Here is a 14,342-nt window from a genome sequence, read left to right on the forward strand (position 1 = left end):
TTAGTTAGCACCGCCTTAATTCACTCAGTGTAATTAATCTTGACATGTGTTATTTATGTGTATTGTGAATTACTTTTAGCCGTATATCACTGGACAAAGTATAATGTCTATGAAGAACTTTTGTAATTTTCTTTTCAAACGTTTGACTGACCTTTCTTGAGAGCCAATGAACGAATGAACGAATAAACCATCTATAAATCCATCAGTCAGTCTCTCGCGGCCCTCTCTGTGTCCGTGTCCGCTGGTCTGGTCTGTCTCTGTCCATTTCTTCTCTCTATAGACTCTTGGTGACTGTTGGCCAACACACTGAAGCACAGGCGACACAAAAGTCATGCTATTTTACGTCAACACAAGTGGGTCTTCAAGAGCTTCATAAATGTTGATACAAGCACCCGGTACCCCGTTCACGATTTATGAGAATGCAGAGTGGTGTGAAGGTAATAAGACTCCCTCACCCCGACCTTCAAGTCCGTATAAATGTGGCTGCTGGGTCCCTTTGAAACTCGAGGGCAGAAAAGGCATCGACAAGGAAGCAACGGGTTGGTCGGAAGCTGTTAATTAAAGAGAGATCTTTTCTTATCAGCAGTGAACGTGAGCTTACTTGGAGAACTTAGGTCTGTGATTTGTTTTTGTTTGTTTTAAGTGGGCCAAATTGTTTCTTCGACACGATGAGAAATGTAGCCTTGCTGCTGTTTGTCTCAACTGGTAAGATTCTCTCTCTCTCTCTCTCTCTCTCTCCCTTTCGTAGTGTGTGTGTGTGTGTGTGTGTGTGTGTGTGTGTGTGTGTGTGTGTGTGTGTGTGTGTCGCTGTGTATAACCAAGGTACCATGTGCAGCATGCACTTAGCGCTCTTAAGATAACCCACGGCAACAAAAGGGTTGTACCTGGCAAAATTCTGTAGAAATATCCACTTCGATAGGAAAAACAAATAAAACTGCACGCAGGAAAAAGATACAAAAAAAAAAAAAAAAGAAAAAAAAAAAAAGGGTGGCGCTCTCAGTGTAGCGACGCGCTCTCCCTGGGCAGAGCAGCCCGAATTTCTCACAGAGAAATCTGTTGTGACGAAAAAGAGAAATACAAATACAAAGCAAATTTTGGAGTATCATCATTATACGAATTCAAGATTTGCCATCTGCTGTCAATCAGTATTTCACGGAGTGCACGACTAACAGTTTTAGGCCTATATCTCCAGCACCTTGACTGAGCCACATAAAACCAAATCCATTTTCATTTCTTCATCCTGACACTCCAAACCTAATCTTTCTTCCTCCTGTTATCGAAAATCTGTGAACATCTGTGCGTGTTAATTTTAATTTTTACCGGTGAGTGTTAAATGCATTTGTCAGCACTTTGCAAAGACGTTGAGAATCTGTTTGTCTCGCCATAGATGAGATCATAAGGTGTCTGTAGCGGTACTCCAACTCCAAGAACTTTCTTAAAAAATTTGGAAACAAAAATTTTTCGCAATGCATAGCGACAGTGCCAAGACCCAACAATTTTCCTCCGTGTTGTATCAAAGGCTGAATCTAGGCTTCAAATAATTATTTCTGGAACAATTTTAGAGACTCGCTATGACAGCTTCTTCATGACACACATTAATTCATCTTTAGCTCTGCTGAAAGAGAGAGAGAGAGAGAGAGAGAGAGAGAGAGAGAGAGAGAGAGAGAGAGAGAGAGAGAGAGAGGAGCAAAACTAGGGGAGCATTGACCCCTCTCCCCACCACCCCTTATAGGACACTCTCCCCCCCAAAAAACAAACAACAAAAAACAAACAAACAAAAAACAACAACAAAAAAACAACAACAACCAACAAAAACAAAACAAAACAACTACAACAACAAAAAACAAACAAACAAAACAACAACAAAAAACAAACAAAAGGAAAACAAACAAAAACAAGGAAAAACAACAACAGCAAAAAACAACAACCAACCAACCAACCAACTCATCTCTTGTAGCAGTTCTATAATAATAATAATAATGGTATTTATATAGCGCTGAATCTTGTGCATAGACAAATCTAAGCGCTTTCGCACCAGTCATTCTCGCGCACGCATAACTCTAAAACTGGGGAAACTGAAGACAAAGAAGAGGCAGGGAAGGGAGGCTATTTTGGGAAGAGGTGGGTTTTAAGGCCAGACTTGAAAGAGCTGAGTGTGGAGACTTGGCGAAGCGAAAGAGGAAGTTCATTCCAATTGCAAGGTCCAGAGACAGAGAAAGAACGGCGGCCAACAGACGAGAGTTTGAATCTGGGTATGCATAAATGGAGTGGATCCGAAGCTGATCGTAGTGAGCGAGATGGAGCGTAGAGGTGAAGGCAGCCATAGAGATAGGGAGGGGCTGATTTGTGAATACATTTGTAGCATAGAGTGCTGATCTTGTACTTTATTCGGTGTGAGACAGGGAGCCAGTGAAGATGTTGCAAAAGAGGAGTGATGTGCTCAGATCTTTTCTTTCTGAGGACGAGTCGGGCAGCAGAGTTTTGTATGCGCTGAAGGGACTGAATGGATGAAGCAGGCAAACCAGACAATAGAGAGTTACAGTAGTCAAGGCGAGAGAGAGTGAGAGAAACAACAAGTCTAGATGTTGCGTCAATGGACAGATATTTCCGGATGGACCTGATGCGCCGCAGTTGACAGTAGCTGGATTGACATGTTTGATTGATAAATTTTTGCATGGACAGTGTGTTGTCAAGGACAACGCCGAGGTTCCTGACTGAACTGGAAAGAGGGATGGATGTACTGCCAAGTTTGATCGTGTCAGATGTAATGGAAGAGAGCTTTTGTTTAGTTCCTATGATCATTGCTTCAGTTTTGTCCGCGTTCAATTATAACTTATTTAGAGTCATCCAATTTTGAATATCCAGGAAGCAGTTGGATGTTTCTTGCAAGAAAAACAAGCAAATAAACAAACGAACAAACTAACCAACCCTGAACCCTGTCTGTTTGTCCCCATTCCCGCCCCCCACCCCCAACCCCCCCTCCCCCCTCTTATCGCAGTCTCTGTCAGGTGGCAGTATGTTCATTTGTAATGATATATTTATCTATGATGATGTTTTAGCGAGGTTCAGAAGTGTTGTCGTGTCAAAAGCCTGTGTCTGCTTCCATTTTATATAAGTTCACCATGGCTAGGAGTCCTGTACGACGGAAAGGTTACAACTTCATTATTCAGTGGACACTCTACTACTAATTTCCCCAAACAGAACAGCACAGCGATAGGGCGCTACCATTGATTTGCAAGTTGACAGACACGTTTTAGGAGTCATTAACAGTATGTTAACAATCCCTACACCCTTTCCCATGCAAATATCACTACTTGGATAATGTGAGGCGTGTCCGACGTGTTGATAATTATTTTACGCAAAACTGTTTTTGTTTGTTTGTTATATTGTTTGTTTATTGTTACTGTTGTTTTCGTTGCTTTAATCAATGTTATCGCGGTTGTATTTCTTCTGTTTGCCGATGTTTTTTCTCGTCATATCAATATCATCATCAGTAATGTTGTTAGTAGTGTTGATAGTGCTGGAACAGCAGCCGTTAGTGCGCGTGGTATAACGACAACGACGACAACAACAATGCTACTACTGCAACACGTTTCTATGATGATCAAGATGATGTGTATGATGATGGTTATCGTTGTCAGTGCCCTTGAAAAAGAAAAAAACCAACCTATTTCCCTGCACTTCCCAGCGACAACCACACCTTGCCAGGTATCCCAACAATACCTTCCTGGACCAGCACTTCAAACTGAGAAATCAACTCAGCTGATCATCATGACGAATGTCTAACTCTGAGACAGTCAATGACAAAACGCTACCAGCTATATTCATCGCCTGTATGCTCTTTGCGTTGTGTCAGAAATGCGTTATGCAATTGAAACAACACCGCACGTGTTTACACAAACACACCAATCCAATTAAGAAACCTTGACATACCGTCGGATAATCCGAACACGAAGCCCCAGCAAGCAAAATATCAATTGATAAGACGTTGGACAGACAATATATCATTGAGCATTATGTTTCCTGAATGTTACATAAAAACAACAAAGACAACAACAGCAACAACAAAACAAACAAAAACCAGCAACAAACAGACAAAATGATGACAACAGCGTCGATGATAATGATGACGATGATGATGGTGACGATGATGATGGTGACGATGACTGTCGATCTGTGTGCATGCAGTGTGGGTAGTGGGGAGTGACGCAGCCCTCAGTTGTGAGAACTACAACCCTGTTTTGTGCTTTCCCGACCTGAGGAAGGTGTGTCTGGTGAACGGTACCATGATGGTCGGCACCTGCCAAGCACAGACTGCTATCTGTGGGTAAGAGGCAGAAGTTGTTGTTTTTTTTTTGTTGTTTTTTATATTTCAATTTTTTTTTTCGTTTTTTTCATTTTCATCATTTTTTTTTTGTGGTTAAAGTTCACACCAGAAACATTACAGGATAGTATTACATACGCAAGTGCATTTGCAAAAAATCAACAACAAAACATCAACAACCAAAAACAACATCGTAAATGATTATAAAAAAAAATTATAAAAAAAACACAACAAAAAACAAAAAAACAGAAACAGACAGACAGACAGACAGAGAGATAGATAGATAGATAGACAGATAGATATATATAGAGAGAGACTTATCATTTAAATCCATTTCCCCTTCTTTGACTATTCTGCATTTATTTTTTCTGTTGTGTATTTTGAACATTTGAACGAAGTTATGGAGCGAAGAACAAAAATGTGTGTGTCCTATGGTTGCATATATGATATACAAACATATGAACAACACAGGAAATGTTAGAAGAACATACCGACAGAGGCAGAAGTTTGTAGGCCCTACGGTTGAAGAGAATCAACATAAGAACAATGATGACGGTGATGAAGATGATTTCGCTGGTGTAGTAGTAGTTGTAGTAGCAGTAGTACATATAATGAAGGCAATGTACTCCCGTGAAGCTCTGGTGAAGAAGGAGAAGAAGAAGAAGAAATAGAAGAAGAAGAAGAAGAAGAAGGAAAAGATGATGATTATGATGGCCAGGGTGGTAATGGTAATGATGATGGTGATGGTGATGATGGTGAACTACCATGTGTCTTTGGTGGTGATGATGACAATGATGATGATGATAATGGCGATGAACGTTTGTTGACATAAAAAAAAACTAACCAAACAAACAACACAACACAACACACACACACACACACACACAACAGCAATCCCCCCTCCTCGCCCTCCCCCCCCCCACAATTCTGTTCTTTTTGGACGTGACGATACTGATAGCATTCTTCTGTGACAGTCCTTTGAAAGAGCATATTGAATCGCCTATGCTGCTAGAATTTTTTTCTTTTCTTTTCAAACTATGCATACTGTTGTGCAAAACTATGTTTGAAATTAGTGTCCTTTTCCCTGTAAAATTCACGACAGTCACAAACAATCAAGTAGAACATCACCAGTTTAACACACACATGTATATATATGATGATTATCTTCGCAATCGACCACAGTCATCATGGGTTGTATTCCATTGTCAACCAGAGAGGGAGCCAAAGAAGCGACCGATATGGGCTGCTGCACAGGCATAGCTGCCTGCGTTGCCCTCAACTCTGGTAGCCTGGCCAAACCTGCCATGCTGTGGACAGCAGTGATTATTCTGCTTCACCTGCTCCGACATTTTTGAAGGTTTTTAAAGTTGATGACACGATTAAAGAAAAAAAAATCACGACCCCCTCCCCCCCCAACAAAAAAAACCCTTGTGATTTTATTTTTATACACGAATTTGTGCTTTTTCTTCCCCTCATTATAACAGTTTTGAATAATCTTTTGAATTGTTAATCATCCTTCGAACTTGATGTGTTAAAATGTAAAATAATGAAAGAGTCAGCAAAATCGTCTATCGTCGCCCATCCCCTTTCCCCCACTTAATTATTAATTAATTTATTTATTTATTTTTTTACACGTTGTTACTTGTTTAAGTTTACTGTTCACTTTTCTTTAATATAGAAAGATTCTCATACCCTACAAGAATAAAGATGAGGATGTGCCTGCCTGCATGTATATTGTACTAACTCATTCTATACTGCCCGATGACATTCTTCATTTTTCTCTCCGTACTGGCTGTTTGCTTATGTTACAAGAAAAAATATCTATAAAAAAAGAAGAAGAAGAAAAAAAAGGAAAAAGAATGCAAATACATACAGCAATGGAATTTTGTGTTGATATAAAGAATAGAATGGACTATCATTTGACAAAGTTTCAAAGAACTCACTTTATTATTGACTGATTTATGATATTTTGAAAAAAAAATCAAATCCATGTTTTTTTTAAAACGGACATAAAGGGGGTGAGTTTTTGTTATATAAAAGAAATTTTACAAATGTGTTTTTTTGTAACCATGGACACTTTCTAATTGTAGCAATTGAATGGGAATATGCGTATATAGTTAAAGGATTGAGAGAGAGAGAGAGAGAGAGAGAGAGAGAGAGAGAGAGAGAGAGAGAGAGAGAGAGAGAGAGATTAAGCTAACATTTTAGACTAAAGTGTTTTACTTTGAAACGGAGTACGAAACAAAAACAAGCACTTAAATAAACAATCAAGAAGGCAAGCAATTAACGAACAAACAATTCAAGTAGAAACAAACAAAGAAACAAGAAGTGATCGAACACACAAACACTTGACTTTAAGTGTAAAGAAACAGACACAATTTCTACAAATTACTATGACATTAAGATAGACCATGGTAGGAACAACCATCTAGCAGGCTTACTCACGATTCGACCGTTTTCCAATTTTTGTCTAAATGTGTGTGTGTGTGTGTGTGTGTGTGTGTGGTTGGTAGGTTGTTATTAGCATCAACATGTTTGTATGTGCATATTGGTTGTTTTTACCAACAAACTTTTGTAAATAAAATTGTCAAAAACTCAGCCACTTTCATAAGTATTGTGATGATTCTGCCAATGATTCAAATGTCACCTGCGGTAGTTCAGGAGCAATAATTTACATAAAACATGCCAGTGATTGGCGTTTTGAAACCCTGTTCAACGGTTTCGAGTGGTTTTCATAGTGAGTGCGTGCGCATGAGTGCACACATTAATGTGGCTATACGTCCATTTGTCTGTCTATCTGTCTGTCAGTCTATTATGTGTGTGTGTGTGTGTGTGTGTGTGTGTGTGTGTGTAAGAGAGAGAGAGAGAGAGAGATCAGTGCGCAGGGGCACACACACACACACGCGTGCGCGCGCACGCAAACACATGCATGCGTACATATATGCACATATAGAATTTCTTTAAATAATAAAGATTTAATTTCAAAACTTCGAACATTTTTTTTTTGTTATTGGGTATAACTCCAATAGAAAGTTTTATATTTTGTCGGCTACATCATTTTCAAGGAGGGGGTAGAGGGGACAGGGGGGGGGGGGCGTTTTACACGAATGAAATATTTCAAATGTTGACGATTTTCAAAACATCGTACCTGTCCTCGATCGCCGACTCGACAGTAAAAGTATCCCGAATATTGTCCTGAACACTCTTCAATACCTCAACAACAACAACAACAACGAGTACAACAAAACACCATCTACATGATGAAATACCACTGAATTAAATTCCTCTTATTGATGAAAGCTGTGGGAAGGAAACCGACAAAGTAATCTCAACAAAACAAAGACAAAACAAAACACACAGATACATAAACGCTAAAAAAAAAAAAAAACAACCCAACAACAACAAAACAAGGAAAAAAACAAAAAAACAACAACAAACACGTGCTATTCACCTGCAGCTCACCAACATTGTCGTGGTTTGTATCTACCACGCTCGCTCGACTTGCCTACATAAACACGAAAGGATACAAGTACACAGAGAGATGAATGGAGAGAGTTGCCACTCTTTACTATTTGTTGATCATTTCTAATAAGTTGTGTTTGCACATTTTTTTCTGTCTTTGCTGCTGTGTGCACATGTCAAATGATCGGTTTTAGGACAGGCCCGGCGCTTCCTTTTTTGAGGAAGTGTCTGGGTTTGTTCCAATGTACCTTTTATTTACCTGTGTGCTAGCTGAATCGGCAGCGTAAGCATCACTGACTTGAAGTTGTGTACCTTTGAATGGAGAGAGTTACCACTCGTTAATATTTGTTGCACAGAGAGATGGTTCCAGACGTCTCGTATTCAGTTGTTATGTTGCTACCGTTACCAATATCCCATCAACCATTTTGTACTTCCCGCGGTTGCACTTCGCACTCAATATGGCTAATTATTTGATTGGGTGGAATGTTCGTCATTTATTCTGCAAACAGCACTCAAATGGTGGTGAAAGTATGTGTTCTAAAGTTCACGTGCCACACACTTTTATTGAGCCGATCCCTCGACTCTGTGGAACATCCAGCAGGACTTTACCCTCACAGTCATGTAGTTAAGTTATGATCTTCGACTGATAGACTGATTATACTGATACTGATGATTATCATACTGCTATTATTTATATAGCCTCTATCACGTTGGGTGTGGAACTCAGCAGGTTTTCCAAGCATTGATTTTTGGACCTATTCGGCCTATCGGAATAAATACCTTCGACCCCCCACAGCGGAGTATGGCTGCCTACATGGCGGGGTAAAAACGGTCATACACGTAAAAGCCCACTCGTGTACTTACGAGTGAACGTGGTAGTTGCAGTTCACGAACGCAGAAGAAGAAGAAATACCTTCACATTGTGTGGAGGAGAACACAGCGGCTTTTTTTTCAATCCGTTGAATCTTTTATTAATCTTTTTGGGGAATACTGCTGGAGTTTGTTTCCTGATCCGCGCTGCAGGCGTCTGCGTATCCCTCAGACCTGGTTGATATCGTATGCAAGGAAGTTTTTGAATTAATGCCCTGCTTTCAATGGTGACCTCAGTTTTGCACCCCCTCCCCCTGCCTCCTCCACTTTCATGCTTTGGGTGAGTTCCTGTCAACTTTTTCGGTGTTCGCAGATTTATGGTGGACATGGTGGTGATCTCCACTTTGCAACAAGGAACGCTCAGTCTTGAGTAGTCTGTCTTCTCGACTAAGCGATTGTTGTGTCATCAGTACGGGACTCGGTAGGTGGTGTCCTGCCTAAGATGGACTAGCTTGTGGTGTCCTGCGTAAGTTGGATTAGTTTGTGGTGTCCTGCGTAAGTTGGTTTAGTTTGTGGTGTCCTGCGTAAGTTGAACTAGTTTGTGGTGTCCTGCGTAAGGTGGACTAGTTTGTGGTGTCCTGCGTAAGTTTACCAGTAGGCGGTGTCCTGCGTAAGTTGAATTATACTGCCGAAGTGACCCTGCAGAAGTGTCAGCCGGGGTCTCCCCGCCATGGCCTCCTGGAGACCTAACTGCTGGCACCGGTGAAGCAGTGTGCGGGGGAGAGATACAGCTTTAGGAAAGCAAGGCGCCAACGTGTGGACATCGGGCCGGAAGACGAAAAAAAACCAAAACAAACAAAAAAAAACCGGCATCCATGAGCTGGACAGAGCGGCACAGGTCATAATCTGTAGACTGCGAGCGGGACACTGTCAGCTCCCCTCCCATCTCTACCGTCTGAAGATATCCCATACTGACCAGTACTCTTGTGGCACAGGCCCACCTGCAGTCCTGCCCCACCTTCGACTCTCTGAGACGCCAGGCATGGCCCAGCCCGGTGGAGCTCCAGGAGAAACTTCGCGGTCCTGAAAGTTAAGCGTTGCTAGGGAACGCGGAAGAAGAAGAAGAAGATGATGATGAACGATGCGAGAGTAATGCCAATGAAACAGTTGAGATGATGGACCAGCAAAAAAAAAAAAAAAAGAAAAAAAAGGGTCATTATCACGATGTACGATAAAAATGCAAATGTTTTCTGTAAAAGAAATAATGTTAAGCTTGCAATGATGTACTAAGATGTCATATTGTGGAATGGAGAAAAGAAGAGAAAAAAAAATGTAACAGTGAACTGACTGTGGAAACTTTCACTGCTTCATTATTTTGTTGTTGTTGCCTTCCACTTGGAAGAGAACTGTCATTAGTAAGTGGAACGTGTGGAAATAACTTATCTTTTTTTCTAATTTAATCTGGCCATGTTTTGTGTCGACAAATCATTTACTGATTGAAATGTTTAAAGTTTACGACAGACGCACACGCATGCTTTAAAAAATATATTATTTTACATCCATCCATCGATCCATCCATAAGAATACATATTCCGAAACATGGTTATTTGGTAGACTCACTTTGTGATAGACACGTGAGCTAAAATAATAGAGAAACAAACGCAACAGCAAAACAAAATCAACTAAACAACGCCCAAAACAAAACAAAAACAACCCCCTCACCCCCCAAAAAACAAACCAACAACGCCATAATGATGAATCAGACTACCACCGTTCAAGAAACAGTAAAGAGTTGTTACTCTCTCCATGCACAAGGTACACAACTTCAAGTCAATGCTGCTTACACTACCGATTCAGCCATCACACACACACTGGGTTTGTTCCAATCTACCTTTCTGTTTGCCTGTGTGCTAGCTGCTAAATCAGTAGCATTAAGCAGCATTGACTTGAAGGTGTGTACCTTGTGCATGGAGAGAGTTACCACTCTGTACTATTTGTTAATTAATCATTCGATATCCTGGGCTCATTGTTGATTAATCACCACCGTTCACGTTCAGTTGAGGATACTGGCCCGTTCGTTGGACACCAGGTCCGTGGTCATCCTGCGCAGACGCTTGACAGGGAAGACGCGGACCAGGAGGCGACGGAAGCGGTTCCTGAAGGCGAAGGTGTTGTAGGCGTAGAGGAAAGGGTTGATGCACGACTTGAAGTAGAGCACCCACAATAGGACGCTGTACACAACAGGGTGCACGCAGTCCGGGCACATGGAGCGCACCAGGGAGGCCACGCTGTAGGGCAGCCAGCAGACCACCAGGATGAGCACCAGAGTGAAGAGGATGACGGCCACGCGCTTCAGGCGGTAGGGGGTCTCGAGAGACACGTGCCGGGACCTGGACGTCAGGCATCCCCCCGCCTTGGCGCCGCTGCTCTCCCCGTCGTCCATGACGCTGCTCGTATCAGACCTGCGGCTGACCTGAACGCGCTCAGGGGCATGCTTATTGTCAACACGCGTGTCTGGAAGTCGGATGTCTTTGAGGTCGTTGGATGACTGGCTTCGCCTGCTTCCACACCGGGTTCTGTCAGACCGTCGTCCTGCCTGGCTGGTCATCTTTCCGATCTGACCCGTAGAGAAGGACCGTACTGACATTCGCCCCGGGGAGAAGGACCTACCTTTTTGGGGAGATCTATCGATGTAGATCATTCTGGACACTCCCTGTCTGGCTGCGTGCTTCTGCCTTGGACTCTCACCAGGGTGCCGGAGAGCGATGACGGAGATGTCGTGGAACTCCTCCCCTGCGGCTATGTTTGTGTCGGAGATCGCGATCCGCTCCTGCCTTTCCAGGTTCTTTCTTCCCTCCCCGGTGATATCATACCCGGACACAGGCCTGCTGGGAAAGGTGTGGCCGAAGGTGAGGATTGTCAGGGACAAACTCCTCAGACGGAAGTAGAGCCTGGTGTTGATGACGGACAGGATGAGCACGGGCAGGAAGAAGCTCCACACCTGCACGAAGAGCACGTGCCCTACGTAGAAGTGGGGCCTGCACTCGAGGGAGTGGCCCTGGAACATGTCCCAGCTGAGGGTCTCGGGCAAGCGGACGGCTAGGGCCAGCAGCCAACACAGGGCCAGCCAGAGGTAGGCCTTCCTCTTGGCCTCCAGCCCCGTGCTCCTCATGCCCTCCTCCGCCTGCAGGAGCCCGTCCAGGGCCACCAGCACCAGCACCAGCGTGGTGACGTTGAGGAGCGTCAACTGCACGGCCGTGTACAGCTGGCACATCACGCGGCCCAGCGGCCACCCCGAGGACCACAGCGTGGAGATGAGGTGCAGGGGCATGCAGAAGACGCTGATGAGCAGGTCGCTGACCGCCAGGTGCAACAGGTACAGGGACTGGGCGTCCACAAACAGCATGTGGGGCTTGTAGGACAGGAGCACCAACACGTTGCTGCCCACAGAGATGGCGATGAAGGACAGCATCAGCGGGGTGAGGAGCAGCAGGGCGGGCAGTGGGAGCAGAGAGAATGCCAGCTCTGGAGTCTCGAGGTCCACAGGGTCCATGGACGGGTTCCGTCCTTGCTGCTGCTGCTGCTGCAGTGGAGAAGACGTATCTCCTGTCGTCACGTTGATGGAGCTGTCTCGTGTTGTCAGGTCCATTGTTAGGTCGTGTGTGTTTTCTATGTTGTCGTGTTCTTCTTTTTCAATGCTGAAACTACAAGAGGAAAAATACTGTACATGTCTGTACATAACTAAACAACAAACTGAAAGGAGATACTGAAAAAAGAAGGAAAAAAAAGCGACAAAAACGAGCAATAAGAGCACATAAAAGATGAACTATGAAACGAGTGAAAACGTTTTTGGCTGATACAGCTAAAAGGTGCGACGTAGTTTCTGCTTTATTATGATATAATTGTGATGAAGAACTTATGCTACGGTCAGTGGCTGAATCTATTGCAAAAGCACAAGAAATAAGACATCGCCACACCAGTAAGAACAATATGAGTCAATGTACACGACAACCATGCGCTATATCTTTTTCTTGCGTACATATGGTGTGGTAGAAAATGATACAAATCTACAATGATATATTGAACAACATCCCTATCAGAATGAATGGTCGACAGTATAATTGAAAAAAAAAGTTTTGTTTATATATATATATATATATATATATATATAGTGTGTGTGTGTGTGTGTGTGTGTGTGTGTGTTTTCAGAGTACTCTACTTCCTTAGCATCCTCGAATTTCCTAGCGCCAGTTCTGTGATGGAAGCTTTCTGTTTATCTGGTTATTCAATACGATTGCTCAGTTTTTGAGTTGCACGTTGAAAAAATAAAATCAGCCAGAAAACTGTAAACTCCAAATATTGAGACTTTCAACTAGTTTTAATCATATGGTGACAATGCTATGATTATGTGTATCCATGAAAGTGTTTTCTGGGTTCTTGCAGAGTTAGTTTTGACGACAGCAGCACGGTATAAGCACTCTGAAGAACTGGATGGAGCGATGCGTTACCCAGTGCTCTGCTCTCTGTGATCAGTGCAGATCTACCTCCATCATCAATGGTTTTTGACTGACGTACTGAATACTGAAGTGTGAGTCAAATCTGAGAGGCAGCCATAGACGTGTATGCACTTAGTATCTCTACCCCGCCCCAAACCCTCCGATAATTAAAAAGAAAAAAAGGCACTGAGGTACTGACGGTTTTGTTTGCCCTGTTAAGAAAATAGAATATAAGGTCAATTACATTAAAATAGACATATAAACCAGTCAGTGCGATTACTCTAATTAGCAATATAATGATTTCATTCACACTAAAAAGTTTATAATGAAGTTGATCTTGTTTATTTGTGAAAACTGCTCATTCTTCTTTCATATGTAAACGTGAACCACATTTTTTCAAGCTCTCATTGTCCGACGAAACAATGACAGTTAGGTCTTGTGTATATTCAGCGACAGTTTTATTTGTGTTGAATAGTTACTTTGACACATCTTCAGTTTCTCTGAACTCCTTTGTGTCATTATAGTTATCGCAGTTTTAATCAGTTTGCCTTGCTCAGCAGTCTTGTGGCATTTGGTCCATAGAAATCCTTCGTCTATCAACACAGTCCAGTTGCTATTACAAATCTATTTAGGTCCTGCCATCAGTAGATTGGTAAACAAACATGGTTATGTACTGATATACAAACATGGTTGGTTGCTTTGACAAAGTGTTGGTGATGTTCCATAATGTCCACTATTGAATTATTTTTCATGACTTTTAGGTTAGCTAAACCATTACCGCGATCAAAAGGTGTGGGTTGTTGAAACGTTTAGATCTTTATTGTCTGTTTTGCATACTGTAGGTGCGAAAATCTTAATATTTTATGTCCGAGAACGAACTATTTCTTAAACAAGAAAAATAGCCTGATATATACTGAAACTTACCTTCATATGAACGTGATTACTGAACACTAACAGCACCAACAGAATTATTGTATGCCAAGAAAAAACAAAAGCCTACGGGACTTTCGTCGGCTTTTTTTTCGCCAGAAATAATGGCGTCGACCTGATTTCAGGACACAGCCACGTAATTGTTCGAAAATAACGTCATACGCCTTGTTCTGTGTGTCTCTGACATCACAGCACAGATGAAAGAGAGAGAGAAAGAGAGAGTGGGGGATGGTGTCTGTGTGTACGTGCGAGTGTGTGTGAGTGAGTGAGTGAATGTGTGTGTGTGTGTGTGTGCGTGCGTGCGTGCGTGCGCGCGCGCG

The 14,342-nt window shown here is 42.4% G+C and overlaps 1 protein-coding gene across 1 annotated transcript; it reads right to left on the bottom strand.

Annotated features, from left to right (window-relative positions):
* Positions 1-10,649: 10,649 nt before the first annotated feature.
* On the bottom strand, positions 10,650-12,245 carry LOC143297700 (tyramine receptor Ser-2-like). Its single transcript, XM_076610122.1, has one exon. It carries the CDS (start codon positions 12,243-12,245, stop codon positions 10,650-10,652), a length of 1,596 nt encoding a protein of 531 aa, XP_076466237.1.
* Positions 12,246-14,342: the final 2,097 nt, after the last annotated feature.

This window comes from Babylonia areolata, chromosome 23 (genome assembly GCF_041734735.1).
Source record: "Babylonia areolata isolate BAREFJ2019XMU chromosome 23, ASM4173473v1, whole genome shotgun sequence".
Classification (NCBI taxonomy): Eukaryota; Metazoa; Mollusca; class Gastropoda; order Neogastropoda; family Buccinidae; genus Babylonia; species Babylonia areolata.

Coding starts and splice junctions, on each gene's coding strand:
- LOC143297700 (XM_076610122.1), bottom strand. CDS start 12,245: ATGGACCTGACAACACGAGACAGCTCCATCAACGTGACGACAGGAGAT.